Source organism: Protopterus annectens, chromosome 7.part1 (assembly GCF_019279795.1).
Source record: "Protopterus annectens isolate FY-2018-M chromosome 7.part1, PAN1.0, whole genome shotgun sequence".
Classification (NCBI taxonomy): domain Eukaryota; kingdom Metazoa; phylum Chordata; order Ceratodontiformes; family Protopteridae; genus Protopterus; species Protopterus annectens.
In genome coordinates, this window is record NC_056740.1 from 401,184,978 (window position 1) to 401,199,612 (window position 14,635).

The window sequence follows — 14,635 nt, forward strand, 5'->3', positions numbered from 1 at the left end:
CTGATCAGTACTAGCAAGAAACTACGCTCCCTCATAAAAATCATGTAAGGCCAGCTTCGAAAGAAAAATTGCATAAGACACTAAAGATCATCACAAGGCCTTCTTTAGTTATGTCAGGAACCTTGGAGGCAATTCCCAGATATGCTCAGAGTTAGTGCAAAATGACAAAAAATACACTGAACCCACAGACATTGCCAACATTCTGGCAAAAAGGTTCAGTGCAAACTCCCCCTTCCCCCCCAAAAAAGCAAATGTCTATCCCAACAGTGTAGCCTCCCTCAGATCACAGATGCACAGGTGAGAGCTGCCCTCTCCAAAGCAAAAAACACAATATTAATGGGACCAGACGGTGTCCCAGGCTGCGTCTTACACAAGCTCCAAGAAGAACTAAACCCGCACATAAAGTCAATGTTCAATCTCAGCCTTACTACAGGATACTACCCAAGTAATGGCGTACTGCAACAGTGGTCCTGCTCCACAACGGACCCGGAAACTATCGCCCTATAAGCCTGACTAGCCTGGTCTGCAAAGCTGTGGAGCGTATCATCATGGAAATCATAAACAAAGACATTGGGAACCTCCAGACACTGGATCCTATCCAATTCGGCTTTGTTAAGGGCAGATCTTGCCTCTTAGGTTCATAGGTTTATACTAGGCTATCTGCCCTAAGGCATTTATAAGCCTAGCCCAAATTTTTGTGGCTTACGCCTTATATGAAAAATACTGTGCCCATTAGTTTGTTGTGCCTCTGTCCAGCAGTGACACAGATATGATTCGGGGTAAACCTCGATCTCCCATCCACAGGTCTAGATTTCTCTTGAACAGAGTCAGCGAGGTGCTCTGCCTCACATGGACCGGGATTTTATTCCACAGCATAGGGAGTCTCTGAGTGATAAATCTATCCCTCCAGCACGTCCTATTTATATCCGTGCTAAGGTTTAAGTCGCTTGCTCTAGTGGTTTTGGTGGATTTGGATTTTTGAGGTGGAGCATGTCCATTAATTCGGGTTGGACATGGCCTTGTATGTCAGGCACATGTCACCTCTGAGCAGACGGTATGCGACTGAATAGAGCTGGAGTTTCTTCAATCTGGCAGCATATGACAGATTTTGGAGTCCCTTTATCCTTTTGGTGAGGAACTTTTGGGGTCTCTCCAATTGCTGCAGATGTCGGGTGAGATACATCCCGAATGGGGCATTGTACTCGATCATTGGTCTGATAAGTGAAGAGTACAGGGAACAATGACCTCACTAGATCTGGATGTGAATCCTTCATGATCAGGTGGGCAATGTAGAAGGTCTTTCTAACCACTTTAGCAATGTGAGTGTCAAAAGAAAGGCCACTGTCAACCTGGGTCCCCAGGTCCCTGATAACCTCTTCTGTGCTTAGTGGATTGCCACCTATATGGTAGCTTGGGGTTACCTTGTTTTGGTATGACTATACATTTTTTGGCGTTTAACTTCAGGCCATGGCTCTGGCACCAGCTATCTGTTTCCGTGAGTCCCTTCTGAAGGATATCCGTGTCCGATGCACTTTCCACTATGGCGCCCAGTTTGCAGTCGTCTGCAAACTTTGTCAGCCAAAGTCCTCCCATGTTGGCCTGTACTTCTGAGAAGTAGATGCCAAACAATAGGGGCCCTATGGGACACCACTTGTGACCGGCTTGGAGTCTGACACAGCGCCAGCAACTCTAACCCTGTGGGTTCTGTCCTTAAGCCAGTTTGCAACTCTTGAACCTGGTCGACTTCTTTGAAACAGTTACCAAAGCCATAGATGAAGGGAAGGTAGTCCACACAGCCTACCTGGACCTCGCAAAAGCCTTCAACACAATACCCCACTTGGGCATCATAAATAAGCCCGCCAGTTTAAATATCAACCCCTATGTCACAAGATGGGTTGCAAACTGGCTCAGGGATAGAACCCACATGGTCAGAATTGCAGGTGCCATGTCAGACTCTAAACCAGTTACAAGTGGCATCCCACAAGGCTCAGTCCTGGGACCTCTCGTTAGGTATATATTTCTCCGAGGTACAGGCTAAAACGGGTGGACTATGGCTGACCAAGTTCGCAGATGACTGCAAACTGGGTGCCATAATCGAGACTCCGGCTGACGCACGCATCCTCCAAATGGGTCTCTCAGAGACGGGTAACTAGTGCCAGAGCCATGGCCTAAAGCTAAATGCCAAAAAGTGCATAGTCATCTCCTTTGGGAAAAACAAAAGTGCCCACAAATTACCACATAAGTGGTAATCCATTAAGTATGGAAGAAGTAATTAGGGACTTGGGGACCCAAGTAGATAGTAATCTCTCCTTTGACAATCACGTTGCCAAAGTGGTTAGAAAGACCTTCTATATAGCCCACCTTATCACGAAAGGGTTCACATCTAGATCAAGAGAGGTCTTTGTGCCCCTCTACTCATCAGGCCCACAATTGAATACAATGTCCCATTTGGGATGTACCTTACCCGACACCTGCAGCAACTGGAAAGACCCCAAAAGTACCTCACCAAGAGGATCAAGGGACTCAAACAGATTCCCTATGCAGTTTGGCTAAAGAAACTCCAGCTCTACTCCATTGCGTACCGCTTACTCCGAGGCGATCTGTGTCTGACGTATAAAGCCATGTCCGACCCAGAATTAATGGACATGCTCCACGTCAGGAAATCCAAATCTCTTAGAGCTATACGCTCTAGGGACTTGAACCTCAGCACAGAAATAAATAGGACATGCTGGAGGGACATATACATATCCCAGAGGCTCCCCACACTCTGGAACAAAATCCCAATCCATGTTAGGCAGAGCCCCTCACTGACCCTCTTCAAGAGAAATCTTGACGATTGGATGGGAGATCGTAAGTTTACCCCTGGGATCTCTTCTGTGTCCCTGCTAGACAGAGGTACAGTAAACTAACCTTAAAAGGGCTACCTTCTGTGACCTACTATTACAGAGGCACAGTCAACTAATCTAAAAGGGTGGCAAAAGCCAAACACACTCTGGCTAGGCTTATAAATGCCCTAGGGCAGATAGCCTAGTATCAACCTATGAACATCACTTTACATGTTGCATTAATAAAGGCTGTGCCCATTTGTCTGCTTTTTTCACAGTGGCAGTGCCCTAGCATCTGCTTACAGTAGCCTGTACTGCAGATGATTATACCTTTGTGTTTCTGGGGGCATGCAGAATCTCTCACTCTGAGGGTTTGCTTCTGCTACCTATGAATATAGGTTCATAAGAGGTTACTAGGCTAGTAGCCATAGAGCTTTTGTATGCCTAGCCATGTTAATCCTAAGTTGCCCCAGTTGTCCTTGGTTAGATGGACATACTTTACAGATCAACACCGACTACCCTTGCCCTTATGGAACATGGGTGCCACACCCCAAAGAACGTTCACCCATCCATTTGTCCAGGTTGCACTTGAATATGATTATTGAGGAGCTCTGCGTCACATGGATTTGAAGTTGGGTTCCACAGTAGTGGCAATCTCTGGGACATGTACCTGTCTCTCCAGCATGTTCTGTTAATGTCACTGGCAAGGTTGAGATCCCTAGAGTGAGTAACTTTAGTGCCATTTGATTTGTGTATGTGCAGCATTTCCATCAGGTCGAGGTCAGAGACTGCCCTGTAGGTCAGGCACAAGTTGCCTCTTAGTAGCCTGTATGATGCATAGTACAGTGATAGGGCTTTCAGTCTATCCACATGGGTCATGATTTGGAGGTCCTGTATCATCTTAGTGAGAAACCTCTGTTGTCTCTCCAGTTGCTGCTGGTGTCTGGTGAGATGCATGCAGAAGGGAGCATTTTACTGTGTTAATGGTCTGATTAGGATTGAGTAAAGTGGGTTTATAACATCCTTAGACCTGGATGTGATGCCTTTATTTATGAGATGAGCAATGTAGAAGGCTTTCCTTACCACCATGGAAAAGTGGTGGTCAAAGTTCAGATTGCTGTCGACCTGTGTTCCCAGATCTCGCACCACTGGGTTTGAACTTAGTTGAGTGCTGTCAGCAATCAGTGGGGAATTCTGCTTTGCCAGATGGGATAATGTAGTTTTTTGTGTTTAGTTTGACAATGACTTTGGCACCATTCAATTGTTTGCGTTAGCCCCTCCTGTAATATGTTAACATCATTAATAATAATATGTTACAATATAATATGTTAATGTTGTGCAGGGAGATCTACTTTGCCCACAGGAAATGTCTACAGCCATATGTCATTGCAACTAGACAGCTGGACTGCCATCCAGCCATGTGTCCAAATCCATGGAAGTTTGGAAGCTAGGATGGAAGAAAGTGATAAATATCTGGAGTGTTTTAACATCATTTTAAAAGGAGGAGAAGCACCAACATCCTGGAAGAAAGCTGTGACGGCTGTGTAATACCTAAAGAGGGTAAAGACCCCTCAGGTAGAGCTTCATATAGGCCCATTTTAAGTTTAAACCACAGTTATAAAGTGTGCGCATCTGTAATAGCTAACACAATGGCAAAGGTGATGCCAAAATTGATAGATATGGATCAGTGTGGCTTTGTGGTGGGGAGGTAAATAGAACACTGATGAAGCAGAATGTAAGAAAATACCACTGATACTGGTGGGTATTTATGCAGAGAAAGCATTCAACAGAGTAAGCTGGGATTTTGAGTAGGGCATTCCCTGACATAACAGTAAGGTCAATTAGAAAGGATGTGTGAGGGATCAGAGGCAAAAATTAAAGTGGGAGAGTTCCTGTCTGAATGTTTGAATAGAGGAACCAGGCAGGGATGTCCTCTCTCTTCTTTACTTGCATTATATTTAGAACCATTGGAAAAGAAAATAATGGACTCGGAAATTCAAGGATACAATTGGTATGGTAATGCTTTATTCGCAGATAATTTTGTACCCGATAAAACAAGAAAAGGACATTTCAGTATTGCGGAACATTGAGATAGTTTCAACTTTTCAGGGTACAAAATTAATGAAGGTAAAACAAAGGCAATATGTACCTACCCACAAATTGGTTCAGCAATACCCATATTTATGGGGATATGATAAAATGAAGTACTTAGTAATATGGATTAAAAAGGATTCTGTTATGGCAGCTAAGGATATGTGGGAAGAGACTAAAAGATAATACAAAAACTGGAAGTTCTGTGAAAATGTTTAGTCCCTTCAGTTTTATACACAGATCAGACATTATCAACTACAGGAGAATTTGTAGATGGCAATTAATAGAGTTGAAGGCTTTTATCTGGGAGGGGAAGAGTGCAAGAGGCAAGTGGGATACGTTGATCCTTCCAATAGAACAAGGTGGCTTGGGATTACCCAATTTAAATGGGTATTTCAGAGCTACACAGTTAAAGCTCCTGTACGTTGCACAACCAGAAAGCTATAATTCAGAGAAGAAAGGGATGATGATTAACTGGGGAAGCTCAAGAAATTGAGTAGTAGGATTTTGCATGCAGATCTTTAAGTAGTTCTAAGAACTAAGCCAGCACGGGAATGGAGAAAGGAGATTCTGTCAGTAGAGATGACTGCAGTTAGGGGTACATGGAATAGGAAAGAGGGGGCTGGAATTTACTGGAGAAAACTGGCAAAGGAACCAAGGTATTGGGAGCAAATAATTAGAGAGGGAAAGATAATAGAAGGGGGAGAGGCCTAGAATAAATTTGTACTGCAGACTAGAGATTGCCTTCCCTATCAAGGATTGATATCAGAGTAAAGGCACAGAAGAGTAAATAGGGAGATCCTAAGTAAAATACCTGCACTGGTATGGGTTTTAGTATAATCTAGAACAGAAGCGTCTGTTAAAATGGGTATAATTAATAGCGTATATAAAATATAGGTTCATAGGAGGTTACTAGGCTATTGACCTGAGGGTCATTTTAAGCCTAGCCTGTTACACCCGTTATATTTCAAAAGAAAGTCTAGTCAATCCCTAAGATTATTATTAGTAATGACCATCAATGTCCAAGATGGATGTAGGAGCTATTCCTGGCAAGAATTTGGGATTTCCCATCCATTAATCCAGGGTCCTTTTCAACAGAGTCATAGATGTGCTGTGCTTAACACGAATTTGGTAGCCTTTTCCAGAGAAGTGGCAACCTCTGTGAGATTAATTTGTCTGTCCAGCATGTCCTATTTAAATTGCAGGCCAGATTGAGGTCACTGGAGCAGGTAATTCTGGTCCCATTTGACTTAGAGATGTGCAGCAACATCATCAGGTTGGGGTCAGAGATTGAGTCAGATACACGTCTCCCCTAAGCAGCCTGTATGCTACTGAGTACGGCGACAAAGACTTCAGTCTGTCTGTGTAAGGCATGTGCTGAAGACCCTGCACCATCTTAGTTAAAAAAAAAAAAAAAAAAACTCTGGGGTCTCTCCAGTTGCTGCAGGTGCCTGGTATGGGACATATCAAAGGTGGCATTATACTCAATTATATGGGCCTGATAAGGGCTGAGTATAAGGGGGTTATAACTCTCTTGCTCTTGAAGCTATGCCTTGTTAATCAAATGTGTGATGTAGAATGCCTTTATTACTACAGTGGACACGTGGTGGTCAAAGTTTAGGTCACAGTCTACTTGTGTGCCCAAATCCTACAGTGTTCATACTAAAGGTATTGTTTGTTTGATAGTAGGGACATTGCTTTTACCGAAGAGGATGATGATGCATTATTTTGCATTTAATTTGAGTCCATGGCTTTGGTACCAATCGTTAGTCTGTGTAAGCTCCTCTTGGAGTACAATGACATCATTTGGGGAGTCAACAATTGCATCAAGTTTGCAGTCATCAGCAAACTTGGTCAGCCACATTTCCTTTGTTTTGGCCTGAACGTCCAAGAAGTAAATAAGCAAAAGGGAGCTCAGTACTGACCCTTGTGGTACCGCACTGGTGACAAATCTTCTGGTCGAGGTGGAGTCATCCACTTTGATAGCATGTGTACGGTTAGTGAGCCAATTTGTGACCCACCTAACAACAAAAGGGTTGACATTTAGGTGGGTGAGTTTGCCAGTAATGCCTGAATGGAAGATTGTGTCAAAGGCCTTCAAGTCTAGATATGCTATGTGCACAGATTTTCCCTCCTCTGTGGCCCTGGTCACATTTTCAAAGAAGTCTACTAGGTTTAACAGGCATGATTGACCCTTTACAAAGCCAAAATGGGTTGGATCAAGGGTTTGGAGGTCACTTATATCTTTATTTATGAGGTCCATGATGATATGTTCCATGGCCTTGCAGATAAGGCTAGTCAGGCTTATGGGTCTATAATTCCCTGGATCTGTTGCTATGCTTCCCTTGTGAAGGGGGATAGTGGCCACAGCTTTCCATTCAGCTGAAACAAATCCTGTTTTCAGGCTGTGGTTAAATAGGGTGCTTAAGGGGGTTGCTAATTCCCGTTTTAGTTTGTTTAGAATGCAGCCTGGGGTATCATCATGACCCATAGAGCCTGTGTTTTTTTGCCTTAGACAGAGTTTTGAAGGGGAGCTGTTGAAGGTATGGCTTGTGATATGTTTGGAGGGATAAAGGGGAGAAATTTTCACCAAATCTGTCAGCTAGTAGGTTAGCACTTTCTGCAGGATCATTGTGTGTGATGTCATTTGCCACTAATTCAGCACACGTGGGTTCTTTCTTTTAGGCAACGGATGTAGCTGAAGAAAAGCTTACGGTTATCCTTAGCTTTGCTTGCTAAATTATTTTCGATGTTGCCCTTAGAGGATATTATAAGTTGCTTTATTTGTTTATTTAGGCTTAGGAGGGCACTTTTCCAGTGCTGGGACCTCCCTTTGCTATTCTTAGACAACGACTTCTTGTGCGTGTTGTATAGTTTGTGAGATGTCTAGCAGGGTGGCTTGTTTTTTCTTGAGACTCTTACTTTTGACCTGTTCAGCACAGTTGAGTCTATACTTTTGAATAAGTGTTGGTACAGGGCATCCAAGTATACTTTAGTATAGTTGCCAAGACCATCTGTAGGGACTGGGGCTTGGAATCCATTTATGCCAACCCCTAGGAGACTGTAGTTGGCTTTGGTGAAGTTTTTTAATCTGACTTCACCTCTTATGAGTTCTGGCGTTATTGCTACTTTAAGTGACTGACTTGTGATCAGATTTTACTAACGAGAGACCTACACTTACGGTAGCACAATGGTCTGTTGTGTTAGTATGAACCAGGTGAAGTATATTTGAGCCCCTTCTAGGATTATGTACAATTTGTTCCAGGGCATTTGAGTTAATAAAGTCAAGGAATTTTTGTGCAAGTAAGTTGGGGCTGATGTATGTTTTTCCCTAGTTGATTGTAGGATGGTTAAAATCTCCCATGACAAGTGCTGGATTGTATTTTGATTGACTCAAGTAAAGCCAAAAAAGACGCATGAGCATCTTGGTTCATGGAGGGGGACCTGTAACTAGCAATGACTTGAAGGAGGGGGTCTTACCCGTGGTAATCTGAACTTGGAGTAGCTCCATAGAGTTATCTTGTTTAACCAGTCTGGAGGAGTACTTACCTTTAATGTAGATAGATAATCCACCACCTTTGGTTTTCACACTTTCATTGTACAGTCTGAAAGTGTGGAAGGCATTGTAGTCTTGCAAGGCCATGGTATTCACTGTCTTTGAACCAAGTTTCTTTGACTCCACAAATGTCTACATCATCCAGGGAAAGGAGTGCTTCCAGGAACTGCAGCTTTTGGTTTAAACTCCTAGCATTCAGCAGCATAACCCTTATTTTGTTTGTGCTGGATATTTTTACATTGGACGTTTTGTTTTTGAGACCTTGCCTAAAAAAGACAGTATGAGACAGCCTTAGCCAGCAGCCGAAAGCCCAGAGATGCCAGGTGCAGACCATCTCTGGCAAAGCAGCGAGGTCCATCAACCATGTCGTCCCAAGCTGATAGAAACTTCATCCCCCTTGAATGACACCAAAAACTAAGCCAGTTATTAAAGGCAATCATTTTTTATTTATATTGTGGCATCATTCTAGGTGAGTGTTGAAATGCTGCTCAAGACTTGGACTATACCTGCCTGGGACATGCATTCAGAGAGAGTAATCATCTCTCTCTTCATAAAGTCCTCTGAGGTACGTCTCAAGTCGTTCTAGGAGTCATAACGGTACTTGTTGAGTGACTTGAGTGCATGTGTAATCTCACCAATCCTGGCACTGGACAGACAGCTGACTGTGACTTTCTCCTTCTCCAACCTGGTGAGCAGGATGTCAGTGTGTCTCACTAGAGAATCTCCAATAACAAGAAAATTAGTTTTGGATGTGTTGCGCCTTAAGGGCTTAGTTGGTGAGATACTGGTGTTGTCTTGAGTGCTGTGGGTACTGTCGGGTGTAGCAGACTTGTGCTTAGGAGGTCTCTGGTGTTTAGGTAAATTCTGAAGATTTCCTCCATGTATGATGGTCTGTGTGTTGAGTTCAGGCTTTGTGTACGAGTTGTGGCATGTGTGCTTTGTGTAAGAGTTGTGGTGCATGAGCTGACAACCTGTGTGGTGGTATTGTTTGGTGTGCAAGAGAGCAGGGATTCCAGCTTCTTGGTGTAGATACATCTCTTGCACTTTGTACTAGAGTGATTTAGTAGTAGATGGTTGCCTGTGTACGTGAGGCAATTGCTACACTGCCTCAGGAGACCTATATCAACCAGGTTGGCAGGAGAAACAAAGGTAGTCTGACTCCATAATGCTAGGTTTAGACCTGTTACTGAGTAGAGAGTTTGCTGATCACACAGTAGTTTTGGAAGATCAGTGGAACAGAGGCAAGATCGCCAAACTCACTCCAGCTGTGTTAAAAACAAGCGCAAACCCACGCAAATGGGGGGCTTTTATAACAAACGAGAGAAAAAGGTTTGAAACAAATTAACCAATCCTAACTCTTAAAACTAAGCCCTGTTAAATTAGATAAGCCAAACTGTACCTCGCTCCCACGAGGACACAGGGGGGGCCTCTCCGACAAAAGATTTCCTGAGTTAGTGCTCAATCTGTACAACCAGAACTAGATTCAGCAGATCTGAATCTAGCCTATGCTACAGCAACTAGAAGTGCAACCAAAAATCAGGACACGGTAAAAACAGTAAAAAACAGTTGAAATTGCAGCAGAGATTGTTTAATTGTAGCAAATACAAATAAAACTGAGCCCTGTTTAATAATCTTCAGAATTATATGATAACTATAGAACTCAGAGGAAGTTAGAAAGTATTGGGAAGAGATTGTAAAAGCAATTCACAATTCACATTATGTAAGGTTACCACATATGCAAGGAAGTGTAGAAGATTTAAGATTTTTGCTTGAAAGTATTGGCATATGTATTTTTATAGTCCAAGCAGACTGCAAAGAATTTTTCCTCATATAGATTACCAAGGTTGGAGGTGTGATGGGAGTGGGTCTAATTGGAAACATATTTTGAGTGTGTAATGAGTTGGCAGACTTTAAAAATTCCTATCAGATTAGTCTGCCATAAATACTGGGTGAGCAGATTTGTAACTGAGATGATTTTTTTGAGAAGTGATACAGAATCTGAGCTGCATAGACATAGAAAGACTTTGCTGGGTTAAATTTTGGTGGCTGCCAAAAAAGCATTTACTAGAAAACATAAATTAAAGTCTAAACCAACCATACTAGAAGTAGTAAATATTGTAAAGGAGATAAAGGACCTGGAAGTAGGTTCATAAGTTGGTACTAGACTGTCGGCCCTAGGGCCTATACAAGCCTAGCCGTAACAATTCCTTGGCTATTTTTCCCACAATATTTACTTCCCTGGACCCCTGTGTAGCAGGGCGACTGATGTGATCTTTAGATCTTGAGGATCTTTAGAAATGGGTAGGAGCAAATTACATAGAAAAAAAATGGGCGTTGTGAGAACAGCACACGTGGAATAATGTTTGGAGGAGGAATGTGGTTTAAGTGAGGGCAGGAGTTGAATGAGCTATGTATTGTTTGGTTGACAATGACTATGGAAAATTAACCGTGGTGTATAATATTTACTACTGAAATGTCAGTATGGTTTGTCATAAGTGATAATTCAATAAAGATGTTTCTTGTTTTAAATAAAAAAGTCATTTGGGGATTTGCTTGACTGCTCCTAGCTTGCAGCATCAGCCAGAGCCCTTTGGTATTGTTTTTTACTCCAGAAAAGTAGATGCCAAACAGGTGTTGTCCTGGGCCCTCTACTATTGCCATATCACAGTATCGCCGTAGATTCATAGACGTTCTAGGGCCACTGAGTCTTATGACCATTCACACTTTGCCCGTACCCTCCCTCAGGCTGAACCAGAGGGGCCGTACTTGTCAGTACCAGAGTAAATTTGTGGATTCCCATCCAGTCATCTTGGTTATGTTTAAAGAAAAATAGGCTTTGCTTAACACACAGGATAAGCTTATTTTAGAGGCTTGGGAGGTGCTGCGTTGTCCTTCCACCTTGTTTAACTGTTGGTGAAAATTTAGGTCCCTGTTTCTAGTGTCTGAGTTAATTGGAGTTGTGGAGATGCAAGAGATCAAAGTCAGTCGGGTCTGTAACGGTGCTCTAAGCGATCTTCCCTTAAAAACGTGTAAGATGCTGAATAATGGGATAGAGCTTCTAGCCTCTCTTGCTAGCTCAGGGACTTTCGGCCTGTGATTGATTTGATTGTGGTTAGGAACCTTTGAGGTCTAATTGTATCATACTTTTAGTCAGATACATCCCAAAAGGAGGTGGTTTTCATGATAACTGGCTTAATGCCGAGTATAAGGGTGCAATTACCTCTTTAGACCTTGATGTACCTTTGGCAATTAGCTGGACCAAAAAAATGATTTTCTGACAATTGTCACATGGTCAAATGAGAGGGAACTATCAACCCACATACCTTGGATCCCTGACTACATTTTTGTTTTGTGTGGTAGAGAGTTCATGCAGGGAAGGATTTGGGTGTCAAGCTTTGCCTTAGCAGCTCCCAGTTTGCAGTTGTCAGCATAGTTTGTTAGCCAGAGATGTCGAGCCTGTGCTTTGAGACCTGAGAAGAAAACACCAAAAAGGGAGAGGTCTCCGCACAGAGTTCGAAGGTACACCTCTGGTCTTTATCATATCATGTATGGGTTCTGTCTTTCATAGAGTTTACTATCCATCTTACCACATATGGGTTGATTTTTAAAGTATTTAACTTTTTATGATGCCAGGATGAAGAAGGGTGGTGAAGGCCTTAACCAGGTCAGGTTACACTGTGTGCACTGTAAGGTCAACATTTTAAAGCCGCCACCACCTTTTCAAAGACATCAACCAGATTAAATTGACACCATCTACTCTTAGCAAAGCCAAACTGTTGGCAGTCAAGTCTAATAAGTTTCTTTATATTGCAGATTATGAAGTCAATTACATGATCCATGGCTTTGCAGATGAGGCTTTTAAGTCTGATGGGTCTGTAATTATGTAGGAAGGTTGTAAGGCTATCCTTATGGAGGGACATTGCCACTGCCATGCGTCACCTATCAAGCATAAAGCCAGTAGCTAAACATAGGTTAAACAGTTTGAGTCTGTAAGGGCATGCTTATCACTATTAATAAGCAACAAGGTATAGTGTCAGATCCCATAGAGGAACTATTTTTTTCCTTCGTTAGCACTTTTCAATCTTGAGATATTTGGGGGAGTAGGGGAATCGGGTAATGTTCATCATATTGATGACTGCTGCAGTAGCCTTAGCTGTACGGGTTGTATCCTGCCAAGGATATAACAAATGGATATCTTCTAAAGCTTCAGAGTATCTTCCATGCATCCAAACTGTCAGGCAGCTCAAGCTGAGCTGACTGAAAGATATGTTTGGGTGCCAAGCCCTTCAAAGCTCTACTGCTGCCAAGAGTACTCTCATTTGAGGATCATTTGACTGTTTGCACTGTTCCTTTGCTAAGCAGATAAGTTCCCTTTTGGGGAAAAAAAAACTTCCACAAGAAAAAGAAGAAAGTGAAGATGGCACTGATTTGAAAACAGTTTGGTGACCAGCACAGCAGAAGGGCACTCAGACTGACGCCACAGCAGAAGGGCATTCAGACTGACGCCTCACAACGGCATTCAGACTGACGCTTCACAACGGCATTCAGACTGACGCTTCACAACGGCATTCAGACTGACGCTTCACAACGGCATTCAGACTGACGCTTCACCATGGCATTCAGATTGGCGGCAAAGAAGTTCTGCATGCGTGCATCCATATATCATCTTTATGCCGTACGCCTTGTGTAGGCAGCATATGTGTGATGTAGTAAGGGCTAAAGGCTGTTATATACTGGCTGGATATTGGGTATCCTTGACAGGAGGTCCCCTAGGTGAAGAGTACTGCAGCAATGAAGAGAAGGACGTCTATATTTGTTAGTTTTACACAGTTGTACTTTCAACATAGTGAGCTGCAGAGGGAAGTTGAAATGGAAGTGGTCAACCCAGGAAACTAGAAGTATGTTTGGGATATCAAGTCGAACATCTGACCAAAATGATGGGTTACAGAGGTATTCCTCTGAACAACTGCAGATCCCGTCACAATGTGACCAAACTGATGGGATACAGAGGTATTCATCTGAACAAATATAGAGTCCTTCATAATTTAGCCAGAATGATGGATTGTTGAGGTATTCGTCTGATCAAATACAGAGCCCTTCGTAATGTGACCAAAGTGATGGGTTACGGAGGTATTCATCTGAACAAATGCAGATCCCTTTGTAATGTGACCAAAATCATGGGTTACAGAGATACTCATCTGAACAAATATAGATTCCCTTTGTAATGCAAATGAATGCTGTTGTCAGAGCCACTGATTCTTCACTAACCTGTGTAGTGGTCTCCATAAACCTAGTGAGAGATGGCCAAGGAGCACATTCTGTCAGCAGAATGTTCAACATAAGGATGTACTGAAAAAACGCAGAAGTTAGAGAGGTGTCTGCTCATGTATGAAACATATAATGCCTCGTCTTTGCAAGATTCTCTGCTGTTAGGTATGTTGTCCCCCTCCCATCCCTCCAAAGGCCAGCAGTTCTGCTTTGGTTTTCATAGTCTTCAAGTTGCTTCTGCTTTGGACCCTTTTGTTTACATTCTTTCTTCAAATCTTAATCTTTTATCCTTGGCCTTGTTAAAGAACTGAGGAGTTGTTGGTAGATTACCCCTCATTTCATGGATGTGACTTAACATGTAATATTTGTGGTATCTTTCAACTGGATAAGGCCGTTGTAACTGCTTAAGTCTTGCTAATTAATGGTACATTTCTAACTATTTTGATGTGCTCTCGTAGCTCATACTTAAAGTACCTTTTCCATTTTCCATGTGCCTGACCATACTTTTAATTTTTTCATTTTAGTTATAGAACTGTTAGGATTTTTTTACTTTTCTCATCAACAGTATGTTTCTGCTTATCATAAATTTTGTGTGTTAATGAGCTGTTTCATTTTTCCTTGTTGCATTTTTGAACTGCAGAATCAAGGTAATCTAGATACACTGAACATGGACACTGTATGTCGCTTGTATGAAGTGGGCAGGCAGCGACTTGCAGAGGAAGAAGATGAGGAAGAAGATCAGGTAAGTTCAGTGGACTTGATTTAAATTAGGGTAAAGTTGTTGTATCCATTTTGTTCTGTTCTAAAAATGCAACTACAGCAAACATACCCAAGATGATAAAATGCTACACTGATGAACAGAGAGATAAGAATTTAGTAAATCTTACAGTATAAA

At 42.4% G+C, this 14,635-nt stretch overlaps 1 protein-coding gene across 1 annotated transcript in view; it reads left to right on the top strand.

Moving 5' to 3' along the window:
• DCAF1 (DDB1 and CUL4 associated factor 1) overlaps positions 1–14,635 on the top strand; it is a gene marked incomplete in the record, with an annotated part of 1,406,260 nt that overhangs the window by 1,256,030 nt on the left and 135,595 nt on the right. The window contains 1 exon segment of the mRNA XM_044078852.1: positions 14,381–14,482. Coding sequence (XP_043934787.1) covers positions 14,381–14,482 — 102 coding nt within the window.